The sequence below is a fragment of the Protopterus annectens genome, chromosome 12.part0 (assembly GCF_019279795.1).
Source record: "Protopterus annectens isolate FY-2018-M chromosome 12.part0, PAN1.0, whole genome shotgun sequence".
In the NCBI taxonomy this organism is placed as follows: domain Eukaryota; kingdom Metazoa; phylum Chordata; order Ceratodontiformes; family Protopteridae; genus Protopterus; species Protopterus annectens.
Genome location: NC_056746.1, coordinates 626187506 through 626202326, shown reverse-complemented (window position 1 = coordinate 626202326; position 14821 = coordinate 626187506). Strand labels below are relative to the sequence as shown.

The 14821-nt window shown below is 42.0% G+C and overlaps 1 protein-coding gene across 1 annotated transcript in view; it reads left to right on the top strand.

Moving 5' to 3' along the window:
- VPS35L (VPS35 endosomal protein sorting factor like) overlaps positions 1–14821 on the top strand; it is a gene marked incomplete in the record, with an annotated part of 3288436 nt that overhangs the window by 1512162 nt on the left and 1761453 nt on the right. Inside the window, 1 exon segment of the mRNA XM_044089753.1 lies at positions 236–289. Within this exon segment, the coding sequence (XP_043945688.1) occupies positions 236–289 (54 nt within the window).

Sequence of the window (14821 nt, the reverse complement as noted above, 5' to 3'; positions counted from 1 at the left end):
TATGTCATTTTATTAGAATCTGCACTTTTTTTTTTATTCATTTGTTCTCTTTTGTGCTTTTACCATATTTTTGTAATGCATCTGAACAACTGTTGGGAAAGTATTTGAAAATACTTGGTTTTGGCCTCATATATTCACAGAGACTTGTGCTAAAACAAACTTAATGTTGCTGTCTTTGTTCTGTATTTTAACCACTATTGCTGATCAAGTGATTCTTTGTTATCCTTGTTTCCAGGATTATGTTAAATGTGCAGATGTTTGGATTGAGTATACCTGCAAGCACTTTTCTGTAAGTATAGTTTAATGATTGAACATGTTTTCTACTTTATTACAAAATATTGAGGCTTTATTTTTACTTTGCTGATAAGGATTTATCATTTTTGTACCTATCTGTATAGTTCTTCATGCACAACACTGTGGAGAGGGATAAGAAATTCTTACCCCTCTTTGGAAAGGTATAAGAAATTCTTACCCCTCTTTGAAAAGGTATAAAATCCAAGTTACTTAAGTGAACTATTGACAGCATACTAACTTTGCTTTTGTTGGCAGTGTCCTATACCTTGACTTGTGATTTCTCTGAAAAAAATGTTGATTTGATCAGCCTGAGGTTGTATTTTGACATGGGTGGTTTGAGAACTGATGGTCTTTTGCAACATACATTGCATCTTTGTGCCTCAGATGATAGTAACTTTCTTAGCACATGTTGAGTGACCTGCCTGTCTGTCCATCTTGGTGTACACCTTTTTCCATATCACCTAGTATTGTTTGACTCATGGTGTCATTTTTGAGAGGGGTGCTTTCAACACTGCTGTATTTATTTACTTTTCAGTGTTGTGTTTTTGAAAGGTGGCACCATAAATCCAGCAGAGCATAAAGCCATTTTCTTGAGCATCATGCATGTACAGCACAGATTGCACACAGGAGCTTCTCCATAGAGCCCAACTATTTTGGAGCTGTACAGTTTTGTTCTGATTGATATTTGTATAAATATTTCCTGACGTAATTTGTATGGTATTAAGTTCGTTATGCGCGGTGCACCTCTTCCTATTTGAATAATAAGTAGACTTCAGTTTTTTGAATGTGTACATTGGTTGATGTGTTTGTTGTGAGTTATCTTAGTGTAAGTTATGTGTATATAGGGGTATTAGTGACAGCTGTATATGTTAGTGATATTAAAGTAAGAAAGTACTTTTTCTTATGTCTAGGGATAAAAGGCTGAAAAGAAGAAATAAATTTGTGATTTTTGGCTGTGCGAGTTAGAATGAAAATCTGGATTGATCATAATATCTACATAATTAAAAGAGAAAATCACACATTTTGTACAAGTAGATGTCTAGCTTAATGTTCTTATTTTAAGGTCTAGCAGTTTTTATGAAGAAGACAAAAAAAGAATGAATAAACAAAAATGTAGCTCTGTTTTGTATTGGCAAGGTTAGGTGTTATGTTTTTTGTTCTGTTTATACCTGATTTTGGCAAAATAAGATTGCAGGTGAAGTTCGTTATTCATGAGGGGTCTGAACAGTGTATTCTGAGTTAAATTTGTGAGGTACAATGTAATTAACTCTTATGGCAAGTAATGCACTGAAAATAAAAAGTAAAAGAATTAAAAAAATTGGGGAATGAGTAATTATGCAATGAGTTGCCTTCTCATCAGGTTTAGCATTTTAATGAATTAAATGTAACTGTGCATAGTTTAGTTTATTTAAGATTACCCAGTCTAATATTTATTAATATTAAAAGCTAATGCTTACTGAATGTATGCAGGTTGTTTTTCATATTGGGGAGGGGATTTGAGATAAAGTGAAAGTAAAAAAGCATTTTGTGTAAGTGAGGCCACAGGTTCTAACATGCAGATTAACTTAATTAACCTCAACTTTGAATTAGGTAAAACCTGTGCTCAAGCTGTTGATTTGGTGCACCTCTTCCTATTTGAATAATAAGTAGACTTCAATTTTTTGAATGTGTGCATAGGTTGATGTGTTTGCTGTGAGTTAAACTTTTTTTTCTAGTATGTTTAGGTTTTTGTTTCTTGAGTACTCTTAGTGAATGAAAAAGTACAGGGAAACGTGCCATGAGTATATATATATATATATATATATATATATAAAGATGAGAAGAAGCACCTGCATAAAAGATCAGCCTAACAGTCATTAGCGTTTGCATGTTAGCTGCATGTTAGAAACATATATTTAAAAAAAAAAAAAACAGTTATGTGTAATTTCTGGGAGTAACATATTTTGTCAGAATGGCTACTTTGTTAGTGTTAACATGAAATATTAATGATCTTACAGGTACGGATAAAAAAGTGTGTGTTGAGTTATATTAAGAAGTGTAGGGTGCAAATAGCAATCTTAAAGGTGATGCATTTAGGTGGAAATGAGGCTGTGCATTTGACGAATAAAGGATTTCAAGGTGGATATTCAGTAGAATATCAAAGTTAAAGAAAAAGTTGAGCAATGGTGATTGAGTGGGAGCGCTAATAGTGATATAATTGGGGAAAAAGGTCATTAATGGCAGATTTGTGGTAATAAAGGGGTTATTTGCAGAAGATGATTGAATTACATGTATTTATGTCTTATGAGCACTGTTAATGGATCTTAGCAAAGGTTTAGGAGAGAGAATAAGTTTCTGTATGGAATACTGTTTATGAGTTCGGATTGGGACCTGATTTGCAATAGTAAGGATGTATTTGACCGGGGACCTAGAAAACAAAAGATGTAATGTGATCCTATCTCGCCTACATTCAATACTGATGGGCTCGGAGCCGAGAATCGGCTCCGACTCGGCCGTTCTGACTAGCACGAAGTCTCTCATTGGCTGGGCCAACCCTATATCCCAGGATGCACCACGCCCAAGACCCCAGATCTCGTTTGCCGCTCCTGGAGTATCGACGTGGTCTCAACTTGGCTGTGGCTAAGTACCCTCTTTTGTGATCTTTGATATCTCATAGCAGTTCTCTGTAGGAGAATTTATATTCAAAAAGCTATTTTCATAGCTACGTTGTTATTATTGACTTGTTGTTTGAGTGGGATTGTTTATTCCTGTTGTGTGGTGATCCTTCTGTTTGACTGGCTAGGCCCGTTTAAGTTAGAGCCTATCTTGTGTCTCGGCGTTTAACTTAGAGCCGTTCCCCCCCCCCCCCCCAGTGTTTAACTTGTGTTTGACTTGTGTTTTTGTATCATGTCTACCAAAGAAAAAGAACATAAGCCATCGGGCTTTAAAAAATGTGCAAAGTGTAGCTATAAAATGTTTTTGACAGATGGTCACACGATTTGCGTATACTGCCTTGGCACCAAACACTTGCAAGAATCTTGCAGTGTCTGTCATGCTTTCTCTTCGAGAGTTTTGCAGGATAGAAAAAATAAACTTATCCTGAAGGGTTTAATTAAACCCTCCTTTGAGGAAGCTGTTTCTTGTCCCTCTGAAAAGTCCAGGGTTAAGTCTAAAAAGAAGTCCCCGGCTCCATCCTCTACTTCGGAGCCGCCGGAAAAAAGATCCACGTCTATGTCCCCTTCCTCGGCTCCACTGGTCTCGGAGCCATTGGCTATGGGGTCTAAAGCTGTGTCTCCTTCCTCGGCTCCATTGGTCTCGAGCCACAGGATTCAGGGTCGACAGCTGGGTCCACTGTCTCGGTTCCACTGGTGTCGGAGCCACAGGAAATACTTTCCATTTTGGAGCCGGCTTCTTCAGTTCCACAGCTTTTGGCGCCAAAGGAGGTTTCGTTGCTTCTCAAGCCTGCTTCGGCTCCGATCCTCTTGGAGCCGATTCGGAGCTGTTCTCCTAGTTGTGTGTCTGATCCGATGGGAAAGGTTTCTCGACCCCCTTCTATCTCCTCCAGGTCCTCCAGGTTATCGGATTTGGACGTAGATAGGGTGGTCCAGAGGCTCCTCCAGTCACCAGTGTTATCTAAATTATTTTTGGCTCCAGCCCAGTTGGCTCCAGAGCCCACCATAGTATCGGTTCCATTCCTTCCTCCTGCGACAACCTTGGTTTTGTCGGAGTCGGAGAGTGCTGAGTCGAGTGAAGTCCTTGGGTTGGTTCCCAGACCCCCCTCCAGTCTTTCGGTTCCGACCTCAGCTCCATCCTTCTCTATTCCTTTTGCAGGTTTCGGTACTCAGGGGTCCTCCGTCAGGCCAGAGGGTGATACATTGGGGCCACTGACTTCGGTTCCAAGTCTCCCCCTTGGTGCTTCGGCTAGGGGAACCCCGACTCCGGTCATGGTTTCAGAGACGGGCCCTTCCTCCGATTCGGGGGGACCCGCCTTCGAAGCTATGAGGAGAGCACTGGCCAAGTCCTTAGTGACTTCACCCGAATCGGCATCTCCCTCCCTAGACACTATGACTAGAGTTTCTGGCGCCCCCCCTATCTCTGGACAGCGGGACTCCAAGGCCTGAGGATACCTCCATGTGTGGTCCCCTTTCTGAAGGCCCTTCACAGTCCGTGCCTGAAGAGCCTCCCAGAAAGAAGCTGTGTAAGAGGAAACACCTAGACTCCCCAGATGAGTCTGTCACCTCGGACACCGACCTCGATGATGCAGAAGGGTCCCCGAAGTCGTCCTCTGATGATGTCTCGTTCTCCGATATCCTAGAGATCTTGAGACAGCGGGGTGACTGGCCATCCAAAAACCCTTCTGAGGAGGAGTCGGTCTTCCTCAAGGCCTTCAGAGCCCAGCCTTCTGGCTCTTGGGTGTCTCCACCCTTCGATGAATTATTGGATCTTATTTGTCGAAGGGTGTGGGAACACCCTGACTCTGTGGAGCCAGTTCCTAGCCGCCCCAATAAATTCTTATCTGCACCTCCTGGGAAAGAGTTTTTGACCAAGGGAGTTCCTGTGGATGCCATGGTAGTGGCGTCTGCCACTCAGCAGGACGTGGCAGAGGCTTCTACTTCCATCCATCCTCCTAATAAGGAGTCTAAGAGCATGGATAGGTATGGGAAGCGTACCCTGTCTTCAGCGACCTTTACTTTGCGGTCGCTGAATTACTTGTGTCATTTTACGCGGCTCCAAAGGGATCTCATTAAAGAGTTGGGAGATACCCTGGCGAGTAACTTGCCTGAGGCGTTGACCCAGTCTGTTAATGCCCAGCTGTCTACCCTTTCTTCCATCGTAAACTCGTCCATGAGGCTCATATCTTATGCAGCTAAGGGGGCGGGTAGAGCAGCGAGTTCAGGCGTAGCCCTCAGGAGGCAAGCTTGGATGCGCTTGTGTCATTTTGCAGAGGCTTTCAAGCCTTCTTTCACGGATGCCCCTTTCGACGGGTCCTCCCTTTTTGGACCTAAAGTGAAAGACACCCTCACGAGATGCGAGCAGGAGGGTAAGACTTTGTCTGCCGTTGGGGCCCATTTTTCTCTCCCTACTAGACCTTATCCCAAGGCTCAGAGGGGAGGAAAAATGTGGTTCAGAAAGTCTCAAAAGTCTTCCCCTGCCCATCAGAGTGAACCCCCCTCCAGAGGCAGAGGAGGAGGAAATTACTCCGGAAGACGTCGCCCCAGAGGCGGCGGAGGCCCCCGCAATACAGGAGACTGCAAGTTCTTTCGTGGCTCCTCCCTCCAGCGTCCCTGAGGGATTACCCGACTGTGCGTCTCTGGAGCCAGTCGGGGGTCGCTTTTCGGAGCATCTTCAGGCCTGGGAGTCCATCACTCAGGATTGATGGGTGCTTCGAATCATCGCCGGAGGTTGTACCATTCCCTTCATCCGTTCTCTCCCACCGTCAAAAAGAATCCCGGACGTTCCACCCAGTCAGTGGGATCAAGCAGCACTAGAAATCTCAAAGCTGATAAGAAAAGGAGCCATCCAATCAGTCCCCGCAGACCAGATTGGATCAGGAACTTACTCAAGATTATTTTTGGTGCCAAAAAGAACAGGGGACTTGAGACCCATTCTGGATCTCAGCCGTTTAAACCGTTTTGTGAAAAAGTCCAAGTTCCGAATGGTCACGTTACAATCCATTGAGGTTGTGCATTTCACGAATAAAGGATTTCAAGGTGGATATTCAGTAGAATATCAAAGTTAAAGAAAAAGTTGAGCAATGATGATTGAGAGGGAGCGCTAATAGTGATATAATTGGGGAAAAAGGTCATTAATGGCAGATTTGTGGTAATAAAGGGGTTATTTGCAGAAGATGATTGAATTACATGTATTTATGTCTTACAAGTACTGTTAATGGATCTTAGCAAAGGTTTAGGAGACAGAATAAGTTTCTGTATGGAATATTGTTTATGAGTTCGGATTGGGACCTGATTTGCAATAGTAAGGGTATATTTGGCCGGGGACCTAGAAAACAAAAGTTAAGGAGAGAGAGAGAGAGAAAGAACACATTTTTATAGCAATGTATAAGAATATTTGGAATTGTAGATGTTAATTCAGTAGCAAAAACTCAGAATTGACATTATTACCCAAGATACTATAACTGGGCTAAACTTGATAGAAATTATATTTCACATTATCATGTATTTAACTGAAAGCATTGAGACCCATCCAATAGCTCTGTCAGATCTTGCATTGATTAAAAAAACTAAGATAAAGATGCAGGGTAATGACAAATAACAGTTATTGGCTTTGTCTTACTTATTTGTCAGAAAGAGAGGAATTTAAAGAATGGGTAGTGAGTACAATTCAAGAGTTAGATAAATTACTTCAGAAGGGATAGCTAGTAAGTGGAATAAAATGAAAATGGATGTGAAATACTTGTTAGAAATAAGTAAGATAGAGGTGTGAGAAAGAAGTAAATTATTTATAGGGGTTGACGAAGGTTAAAGTGTTGCAGTACAACAGAAAACTCGCACAACTAGTAGACAAGCAACTCAGAGTGCAAAAGTGAAAATAGGGGAGCATTTGGGCAATATGGTGAGTTTTGGAAATCTGCTCTTAAAAAGCTATTTTAATAATACTAGAATTAAGAAACTATTAGGACAGTGACTTTGACAAAAGGAAGCAGAAAGAGTTGTAGACAAACTAAGGGAGCCTGTAACAGGAGAAGTAACCAGAAATCCTATAGCAGTATTTAGAGATATTTTCGGCATTTTATGAAAATGTGTATAAAGCAGAATAGTTAAGAAACAAAGAAAAGGTACAAATGGAAATATTTGTTTTGCCAAGGATAGAAGATGAGGCTCACCAATTCATAGCTAGGATAGGAAGAGACTAAATAAAAGCAGTGTATAATCAGTCAGCAAGGAGATTTTCAGTAACAGACAGTATTCCTGTTGAAATTTGGAAGTTAAGAGGGAAGATAGTGTTAAAATCTGAATGGCTTTGTTCAGCAATTCTGTAAAGCAGTGGAGGAAGTGTCTTTATTTTCAGAGAAAACAGTGGTGTCTGTATTACTAAAGAAGGTTAAAGACCCTTCAGATTTTGCTTCATATGAATGCATTTTGATTTTAAAGTATGATTGTGATGTGTTTTTCTTTTTAGCTAAGAGAATAGTAAGCATGTTAGGAAAATGGATTGATAAGAAAGTACAGTTATGTAAAATCTTGGCATAACAATAGATATCCTTTTCAGTGCTGCAGTATTCCTAACGTATGAGATTCCCTGCCATGGAAGCCTGACTTCGGCCAGTATACCAAAGCCTACTGTAGCTTTAAGGTAAGCTGAACATCACCAGTATGCTCCTTGCAAAGCGTAGGGCATAGAGGTGACATCCAGATGTAGCAACCTCAGAACGGATTACCCCAGTAGGAGCACCAGTCTAAGGAACATCCAGGAAGGAAATGGACTAAGGGGAAGGAGGGAGGGAGTGAATACTGCAGCAGTGTAGGAAAGGCTACTGTTATGGTAAGATTTTACACAACTGTACTATGGCCTTACATTAACTGCTGCAGTATTCGTAATGTATGGGAGAGTGGTGAAGCTCAGGAAGAAACTTGGGAGGAGGAGGGAGCAGTAGAGCCCTCTAGGAAGCCATGAAGAATGGCCCTAGCAAAACCAGCTCTAGCTCTGGAGATACCATCCAACTTGTAGTGCTTGGTAAAAGTATGCACAGAAGTCCAGGTAGAATAGAATTAGTATCCAAACCCTTGAAAAAAGCACCAGAAGAAGACACAGCGCTAGTAGAATGAGCCTTTACAGAAGAGGGAAAGCTGTTACCATGAAAAGTATAGCAAAAAGAAATAGCCTTTGAAATCCAAGAAGAAATAGTTTGCTTGGGTACAGCTAAACCTAAGGACCTAGGATGAAAAGAAACAAACAACTGATCAGAATTTCTGATAGTATTAGTCTTATCCAAATAAAATCTGAGTTATGTAGCACCCTCTCATTGGCAGATTGTGGAGAGGGAAAAAAAGTAGACAAATGTATAGACTGATTAAGAGACAACTCATTAACCACCTTGGGCATAAAAGAAGGATTAGTACACAAGCATATCCTGTCCTTATGGAATACCAAAAAAGGAGGACAAGCCATAGGGGCTTGAAGCTCAGAAGCCCATTTGACAGAAGTAAGAGCCAACAAAAGAAGTGTCTTCCAAGAACAATGTTGCACTGAAGCTGAAGCAGCAGGCTCACAGAGAGCCTGGGTCAACTTCTCCAAAACAAAATTAAGATCCCAGGGCCGAAGAATAGGCTTCCTGAGAGGTCTTATATGAAGGATGCCTTTTAGAAATGGTTTAGTTTCCAATCTAGAAGCTAAAGGAGGTAATAAAGTCAGACAAGCAGAGATAGCTGATAAGTGGGCCTTAATAGGAGAATATGCCAAGCCAGTATTGAGCAACTCACAGAAATAAGAGAGAACCAAAGGAGCATCCACAGTAAGTGGGTTCAGTTTACGAGACAGACACCAAACAGTAAACCTCTTCCATGTGGATAAGTACAATTTCCTAGTGGTGGGCTTCCTGACCTGCAAAACTCGCAGCACGCCCTTAGAAAAAAAGTGTGTATAAGAATCAAAATCCTGTCACCCACAATGTCAGTTGAAGAGTAGCCAAGTGGGGATGGATGAGAGATCCCTTGTCTTGTGTGAATAGATCCACCATGTGAGGTAACTTGTGATGATTGCCCTTGGCTAAATGCAGAAGAAGAGGGATCCAGTGCTGTCATGGCCAAAAGGGAGTCCTCAACTAATTTTGGTAGCATCCTGTTGAATCTTGAACAGGACGTTTGGGATGAGTGGAAGGAGAGGAAGAACAGGACTTTTGGGATGAGTGGAAGGAGAGGAAGAACAGGATGTTTGGGATGAGTGGAAGGAGAGGAAATGCATAAGGAAACATTCCCTTCGTAGAAAAAGAGAGGCCATCCACCTTCCACACCAGAGGGCCTGTGATTTTGACACAAAACAGAGGAACTTGTATGTTTAGAGGGGAGGCAAATAGATCTACTTGAGGAGTACTCCACTGTTGGACACTGTCCAGAAACACATCCCTGTGAAGCATCTATTCATGGGACTGAGTTAAGGACCTGCTCAGAGTGTCTGCCACAGTGTTCTGATCTGAAGGGATATAAACTGCCTGAAGAGTCACTTGATACTTGACAGCAAGATCCCATACTAGAAGTGCCAACTGACAAAGAAGATAAGATCTTGTCCCCCCCCCCCCCCGTTTGTTTATATGCCACATCACTGTAGTATTATCTGTTAATACTTTGAGAGGCCCTGGAGAGAAAGAGGTCGAAAGGCCTGAAGAGTCAGCATAAGTGCTCTCACCTCTTTGACACTGATGTGCTCCTTCTCCTGAAGAGGTGACCACACCCTCTGTAATTGTAGGGAGCCAAAGGCTGCTCCCCATCCCATGTCTGAAGCATCTGTGAACGGTTCCTGAGAGGGAAGAGGGGGATGAAAAGGGAGCAGTGGATTTAGAGTCAACTGCTGAATCCACCACCGAAGTTCCTTCTTGAGACAAGGAAGAACTACAAAGTCTAGAGGATGAGCATGTTGAAGCTACGCTGACTTCAGAAACCACTGGAACTTCCTCATGTGGAGTTTTGCCCGAGGGAGCATTGGAATGGTGGATGCCATGAAACCTAGAGCTTTTAGAAACTCTCTGGCTGTAATGAAGGCCAGAAGAATAAGACATTGAAATAGGGAAGTGAGAGTTAAGGCCTTTGGAGGAGGCAGAGTTGCCAGTATAGGTACTGTCTGAATCCTCCAACCCAGAAAGACATGATCCTGAGAAGGAGTCAGAGAAGATTTTTTGAAATTTATTGTGAACCTTATGCCCTGAAGAAGGGAAATGGCAAAATGAAGATTTTGTAAAAGGATCTCTGGAGTGGATGCCTGAATTAGCAGATCATCCAAATAAGGAAATATTTGGATCTCTTGAAATCTGCAAAAAGCAATCACAGGAGCTAGGCGTTAGGTAAATACCCTTAGGGCAGTAGAAAGGCCAAAGGACAAAGCAGAGAACTGAAAATGCCAGGAAGCAACAGAGAAATTTATTTATTTTATATATTTATTTCCAGTTTGATTGCCGAGGAAGTCCACTGGGCCCAGAGAGCCCGTTTTCAGTGGAAGCCCAGGGAGAAAAGCTCCATGAAACAGATTACAGTAAAGATAGCAGTCCAATAAAAATAAAAAAGCACAAGTACAAATACATATCAAATAATACAAAGCATGAGCAATATTGCCCTTAGTGGAAAAATATTGTGCAGATACATTTTAACAAATTCACACAGTTAAAGTCAAAAGCTATTTACAATATTTACAGAGTGTGAGAGATCATATGGAATTAGCTATAAGGTGCTTAGGAGCTCAGGAGGATACCCTCCCAGGGGCTTTTGTTAAAGAGTTCTAGGTAAGGAGAATGCAGTTACATTTCCATTTGGAGGAGAGGTAAGTGTAAAGCTGAGTTTTGAACTTGTTGTTTGACATTGTCCTTAGTGTGGAAGGAAGAGAGTTCCATTTCTTACCTAAGGAGAAGGAGACGTTTAGATTTGTGCATAGTAATTAGGTTTTGGTGTTCAGATTTGAGAGTTCTATTTGGGGTGTATGGGGGAAGGATGTTAGAGCGGGGCATTTGGTTGGATTAAATATTAGTCAATGTGCTGTAGTGAGCTGGAGGAAGTCCAGGTAATTTGTGAATTCTAACCAGTTGTGGGATTGGAGGGTAACACATGATGAGTAGAATGTTTGGCTTTGGTGGCAAATTTAGAAATTTTGTTACAACAGCTTTCAAGTTAGGAAGTAATGGAAGGGGATAGGCTAATTAGTAGCGGGGAGCCATACAGAAGGGAGGGAAGGAGGCCAGAGTATGCCTGGTAGAAGTAGAGAGGAAGTGGTTGTTCCTGTATAGCATACCTAGTTTTTGGTGGATTTTCTTTATATTTTGCTGAATATGGATGTCGAATGTTCGTCTATAGTTACACTGAGTAGTTTGGCAAAGGGAACAACTTCGATTGAAGAGTTGCTTTGGCTAAGGACTTGGAAGGAAGTTTTATCAAAAGAGATTTTGAGGGTGTGAATAGTAGTATTTTAGATTTATTAGCATTGAGAGACGGGTGATTTTGGCACTTCCAGATCTCAGTATTTGAGAAGGCAGTCTGTGTTTTAGATAGGAGTTCAGAGAGGTTAGAGGCAGAGCAGACAAGTGTAGAGTTATCTGCATATTGGATGACTTTGACATTAGGAATAGCAGAGTGGAAGTTATTGATAAAGATATTAAACAGCATTGGTCTGAGGATGGACCCCTCTGGTACTCCGGTAGGGGTGAGTAAGAAAGGAGAGGCACCTTTTTTCCATTTCACAGCCTGAGATCTATCTGACAAATAGCTTGAGTACCAGGAAAGAGTGTTTTGAGAGAGATTTAGGTTTGAGAGGTGACTTAGAAGGTGCTCATGGGAAACTGTATTGAATGCTTTAGAGAGATCAAGGAGCATGGTGGATACTAAGTTCGCAGAATCTCAGGCTTGATTGACAGTTTCTACGAATGAGAGTAGAGCTGTTATGGTGCTATGTCCTGGTCGGAAGCCATGTTGGGTAGGGGTAAGAAGTTGGTTTTTAGTCATAAAAGGCATAAGTTGGAGGTGGATGCATTTTTCTAGGATTTTGGAGACTGGAGAGAGAGAAGAGCTATAGGGCAGAAGTTTGAAATTTTAGTGTTTTTGCGTCCCTTGTGGAGAGGAAGAATAAAGGCGGAATTCCAGAGTTTAGGGTCACAGGATTCTTTTATGGATCTATTAATTAGGATACTCATTGGGAGCACTATACCATCGGCAGCAGACTTGAGAAAGGAAGAGGGGATGTTGTCAGGTACATTGGAGCAGGGTTTAAGTTTGGCTAGAAGACTTTTTATGTAGTTAGTGGAGACAGGTTTAAGCTCCAACATAGGGGGGAAATTATTTGGAGACTTAGATGAGGTGAAATGTAGGAGAGATGGGTCGTTAGGTCAGATATTGACTCTATAAAGAAAGAGTTGAATGGTGAGGCTAATTCGGGGTCAGATTCACTTGGGTCCGGACAGGGGTTATTTTTGGACCCTGGGTTGAAGAGTGAGTTTATGGAGTTTCAAAAAAGCCTAGTGTTTTCGGGATGGTTGGACTGGAGCTTAGTGTAGTAGGATTTTTTTGTCTTTGAAGATTTGTTTTTTTGCAAAGTTACGGAGCTGTATATATTGGAGAAGGGTTTCGGGAAGTTTATTCTTTTGGAAATTGGAAAAACTTCCTGAAAAGAGGATGCATCGGAATATCACGATAAGCATCTTTGAGATCCAGAGACACCATGTAGACCTGAGGGAGTAAGAGAGGAAACGCAGTTTGAAGAGACACCTTCCAAAAGGATTCTCTCTTCTGGGCACTGGAAACCTTCCTGAGTAAACCCCTTCCTCCTTTGGGAAACAGGTACCTCTTGAATAGTACCCTGAGTCAGAAGATCTTGAAGAAGCTCTGGGAAAAAAAGTTTTTGTTTCTGAAGAGGCTGAGGAATGCCCATAAAAGGAGGATGGGGATTGCCACACCATGAAGTATCCCTGACCAATGATGGACAGTACCCAAAAAATCCTGAGTAATCTGAAGCCAAACAGAAAGAGAAAAGCGAAGTGAAACTGGAATGTGGCACCTTGTTTGTCCAAAAAGGAAGGCTAAAGTGTGAGTGGTCTTAGCAGGAGGAGCCTGCTTACCACTCTTTTACCTTTAGTAGAAGGGTGAGATTGCCTATGAACAAAGGCTGGCTTATTGTGGTATTTTCTCTGAAATTTAGACACAGGAGAAACAAACATGTTTAAGCTTCTGTAAGGCATTCCCCGTATCCTAAAGAGATGTAAACAAACCAGCAGCTGCTTTCCCAAACAAAAGTTTATTATTCAGAGGAGCATCCCTCAACTTAGCCTTAATATTGGGTAAAGGTTGAATCCTAAGCCAAGAATACCTCCTCATCACTGAACTAAAAGCAGCAGCCCTAGAAGAGGCCTCTGCTGCATCATAACTACATTTGATAGAATGAGGAACCACTTCATAGGAAGTCCCTAGTAAGAAAAGAACGGAAGTTTTACCCTCAAAATCTGGATGATCAGAAATAAGCTGACAGGCCTGAGAGAGGAGAATCAACACATACCGCGACATGTGGGTGTGATAATTAATAGCCATAAAGGGTGGGTAGCAGAAGTCTTTCCATGGTTTTGCTGTCTTTGTCAGAGGGCAGTAACTTGGGCAAAAGAAGCAGTTGAGAAGGTTTGTCAGAAGCTACAGACACCACAGAGGGGCAGCAGCAGGACATTTACTGTATACAAAAAGTTACAATCTTCATGCACCCTATAAAACCTATCAGGCTTCTTGGGAGCAGGGGGGCAGAGAATCAGGAGCTTTAGAGGCATTGGAAAACGCATCCAACAAAGCAGCCAAAACAGGAGGAATAGCAACAGGTTTAGGAGATTCCATCTGCAGCAACTCATAATACTTTTCATGGATTTCAGGTACCTGAGCACAATCTCACTAAAAAAGTTCCATCATCCTAGAGAGTGTGTCCCCAAAAAAAACATTTTCTTCAAAAGGAGTATCAGGTCTATTAGATTTCCTCCTCCTCTGACCTATAGTCCAAAGGAGAGGGAATTTGAGTAGAATGAGTGAGGGATTCCTCATCAGAATCCCTTTCTTCGTCAGAAGAATCCTGTTCTCTAGGCCTTTAAAGGGGAGTAGAGGACCAATGAGGAGCAGGAACAGAAACCCCCTGAGGAGGTTTTAATAACATTAAAGCATTAAACAACCCCTGAGTAAAGGCCTGTCACTTTGTGGATCCCTAGGAGCAGAAGAAACATGTTTAGTTTTTTTGTTTCTTCTTTAAGGGAATGTCCACCCTATGAAACGTAGAAGGCTGTGACCCAGGACGGCATTCAATAACACTAGTAAGAACTTCTTCTCTAGTTAGACTCTGTGGAACCTCCCCCAGGCCCCTTGGAAATAGTCAACCGTGGTTCCCTGGAACGTTTGAAATAGATGCCTACAAAATCTTGTCGGACATGCTGCCAGACTCCGTCCTGGTCACAGCAGAGGAATCCAACAACATAGCTGGGCAAGCCTCCGTATTCTCTCAGACCTTGGGAGAAACACCCTTGGAGAGTCTGGACAGAGGAAGTTTAAGATGTTACCTTTTTCACCTTCTTCTTCCCTAATGGCTGATCCTCTGGATGGGAAGTTCCTTCCACTGTATCTTTAGCGAGAAGCTTAAGATGCTAGTTCTGAAGATACAAAGAAAGGGAAAAAAGCCTACTACGAAGGTTTTTCAGAATGTAAGCCTGACAAATAAGACAGGTTGTATGGTCCTGAGAAGCTCCTAGTCAAGAAAGACACTTACTGTGGCAGTCTTTATGGAGAAGCTGTCTCCCACACTGGCATTTACCCTTCATGGATGACATTAACCCCCCTGGACCAACAAAAAAGTTAAGAAAAAACAAACACCCGAT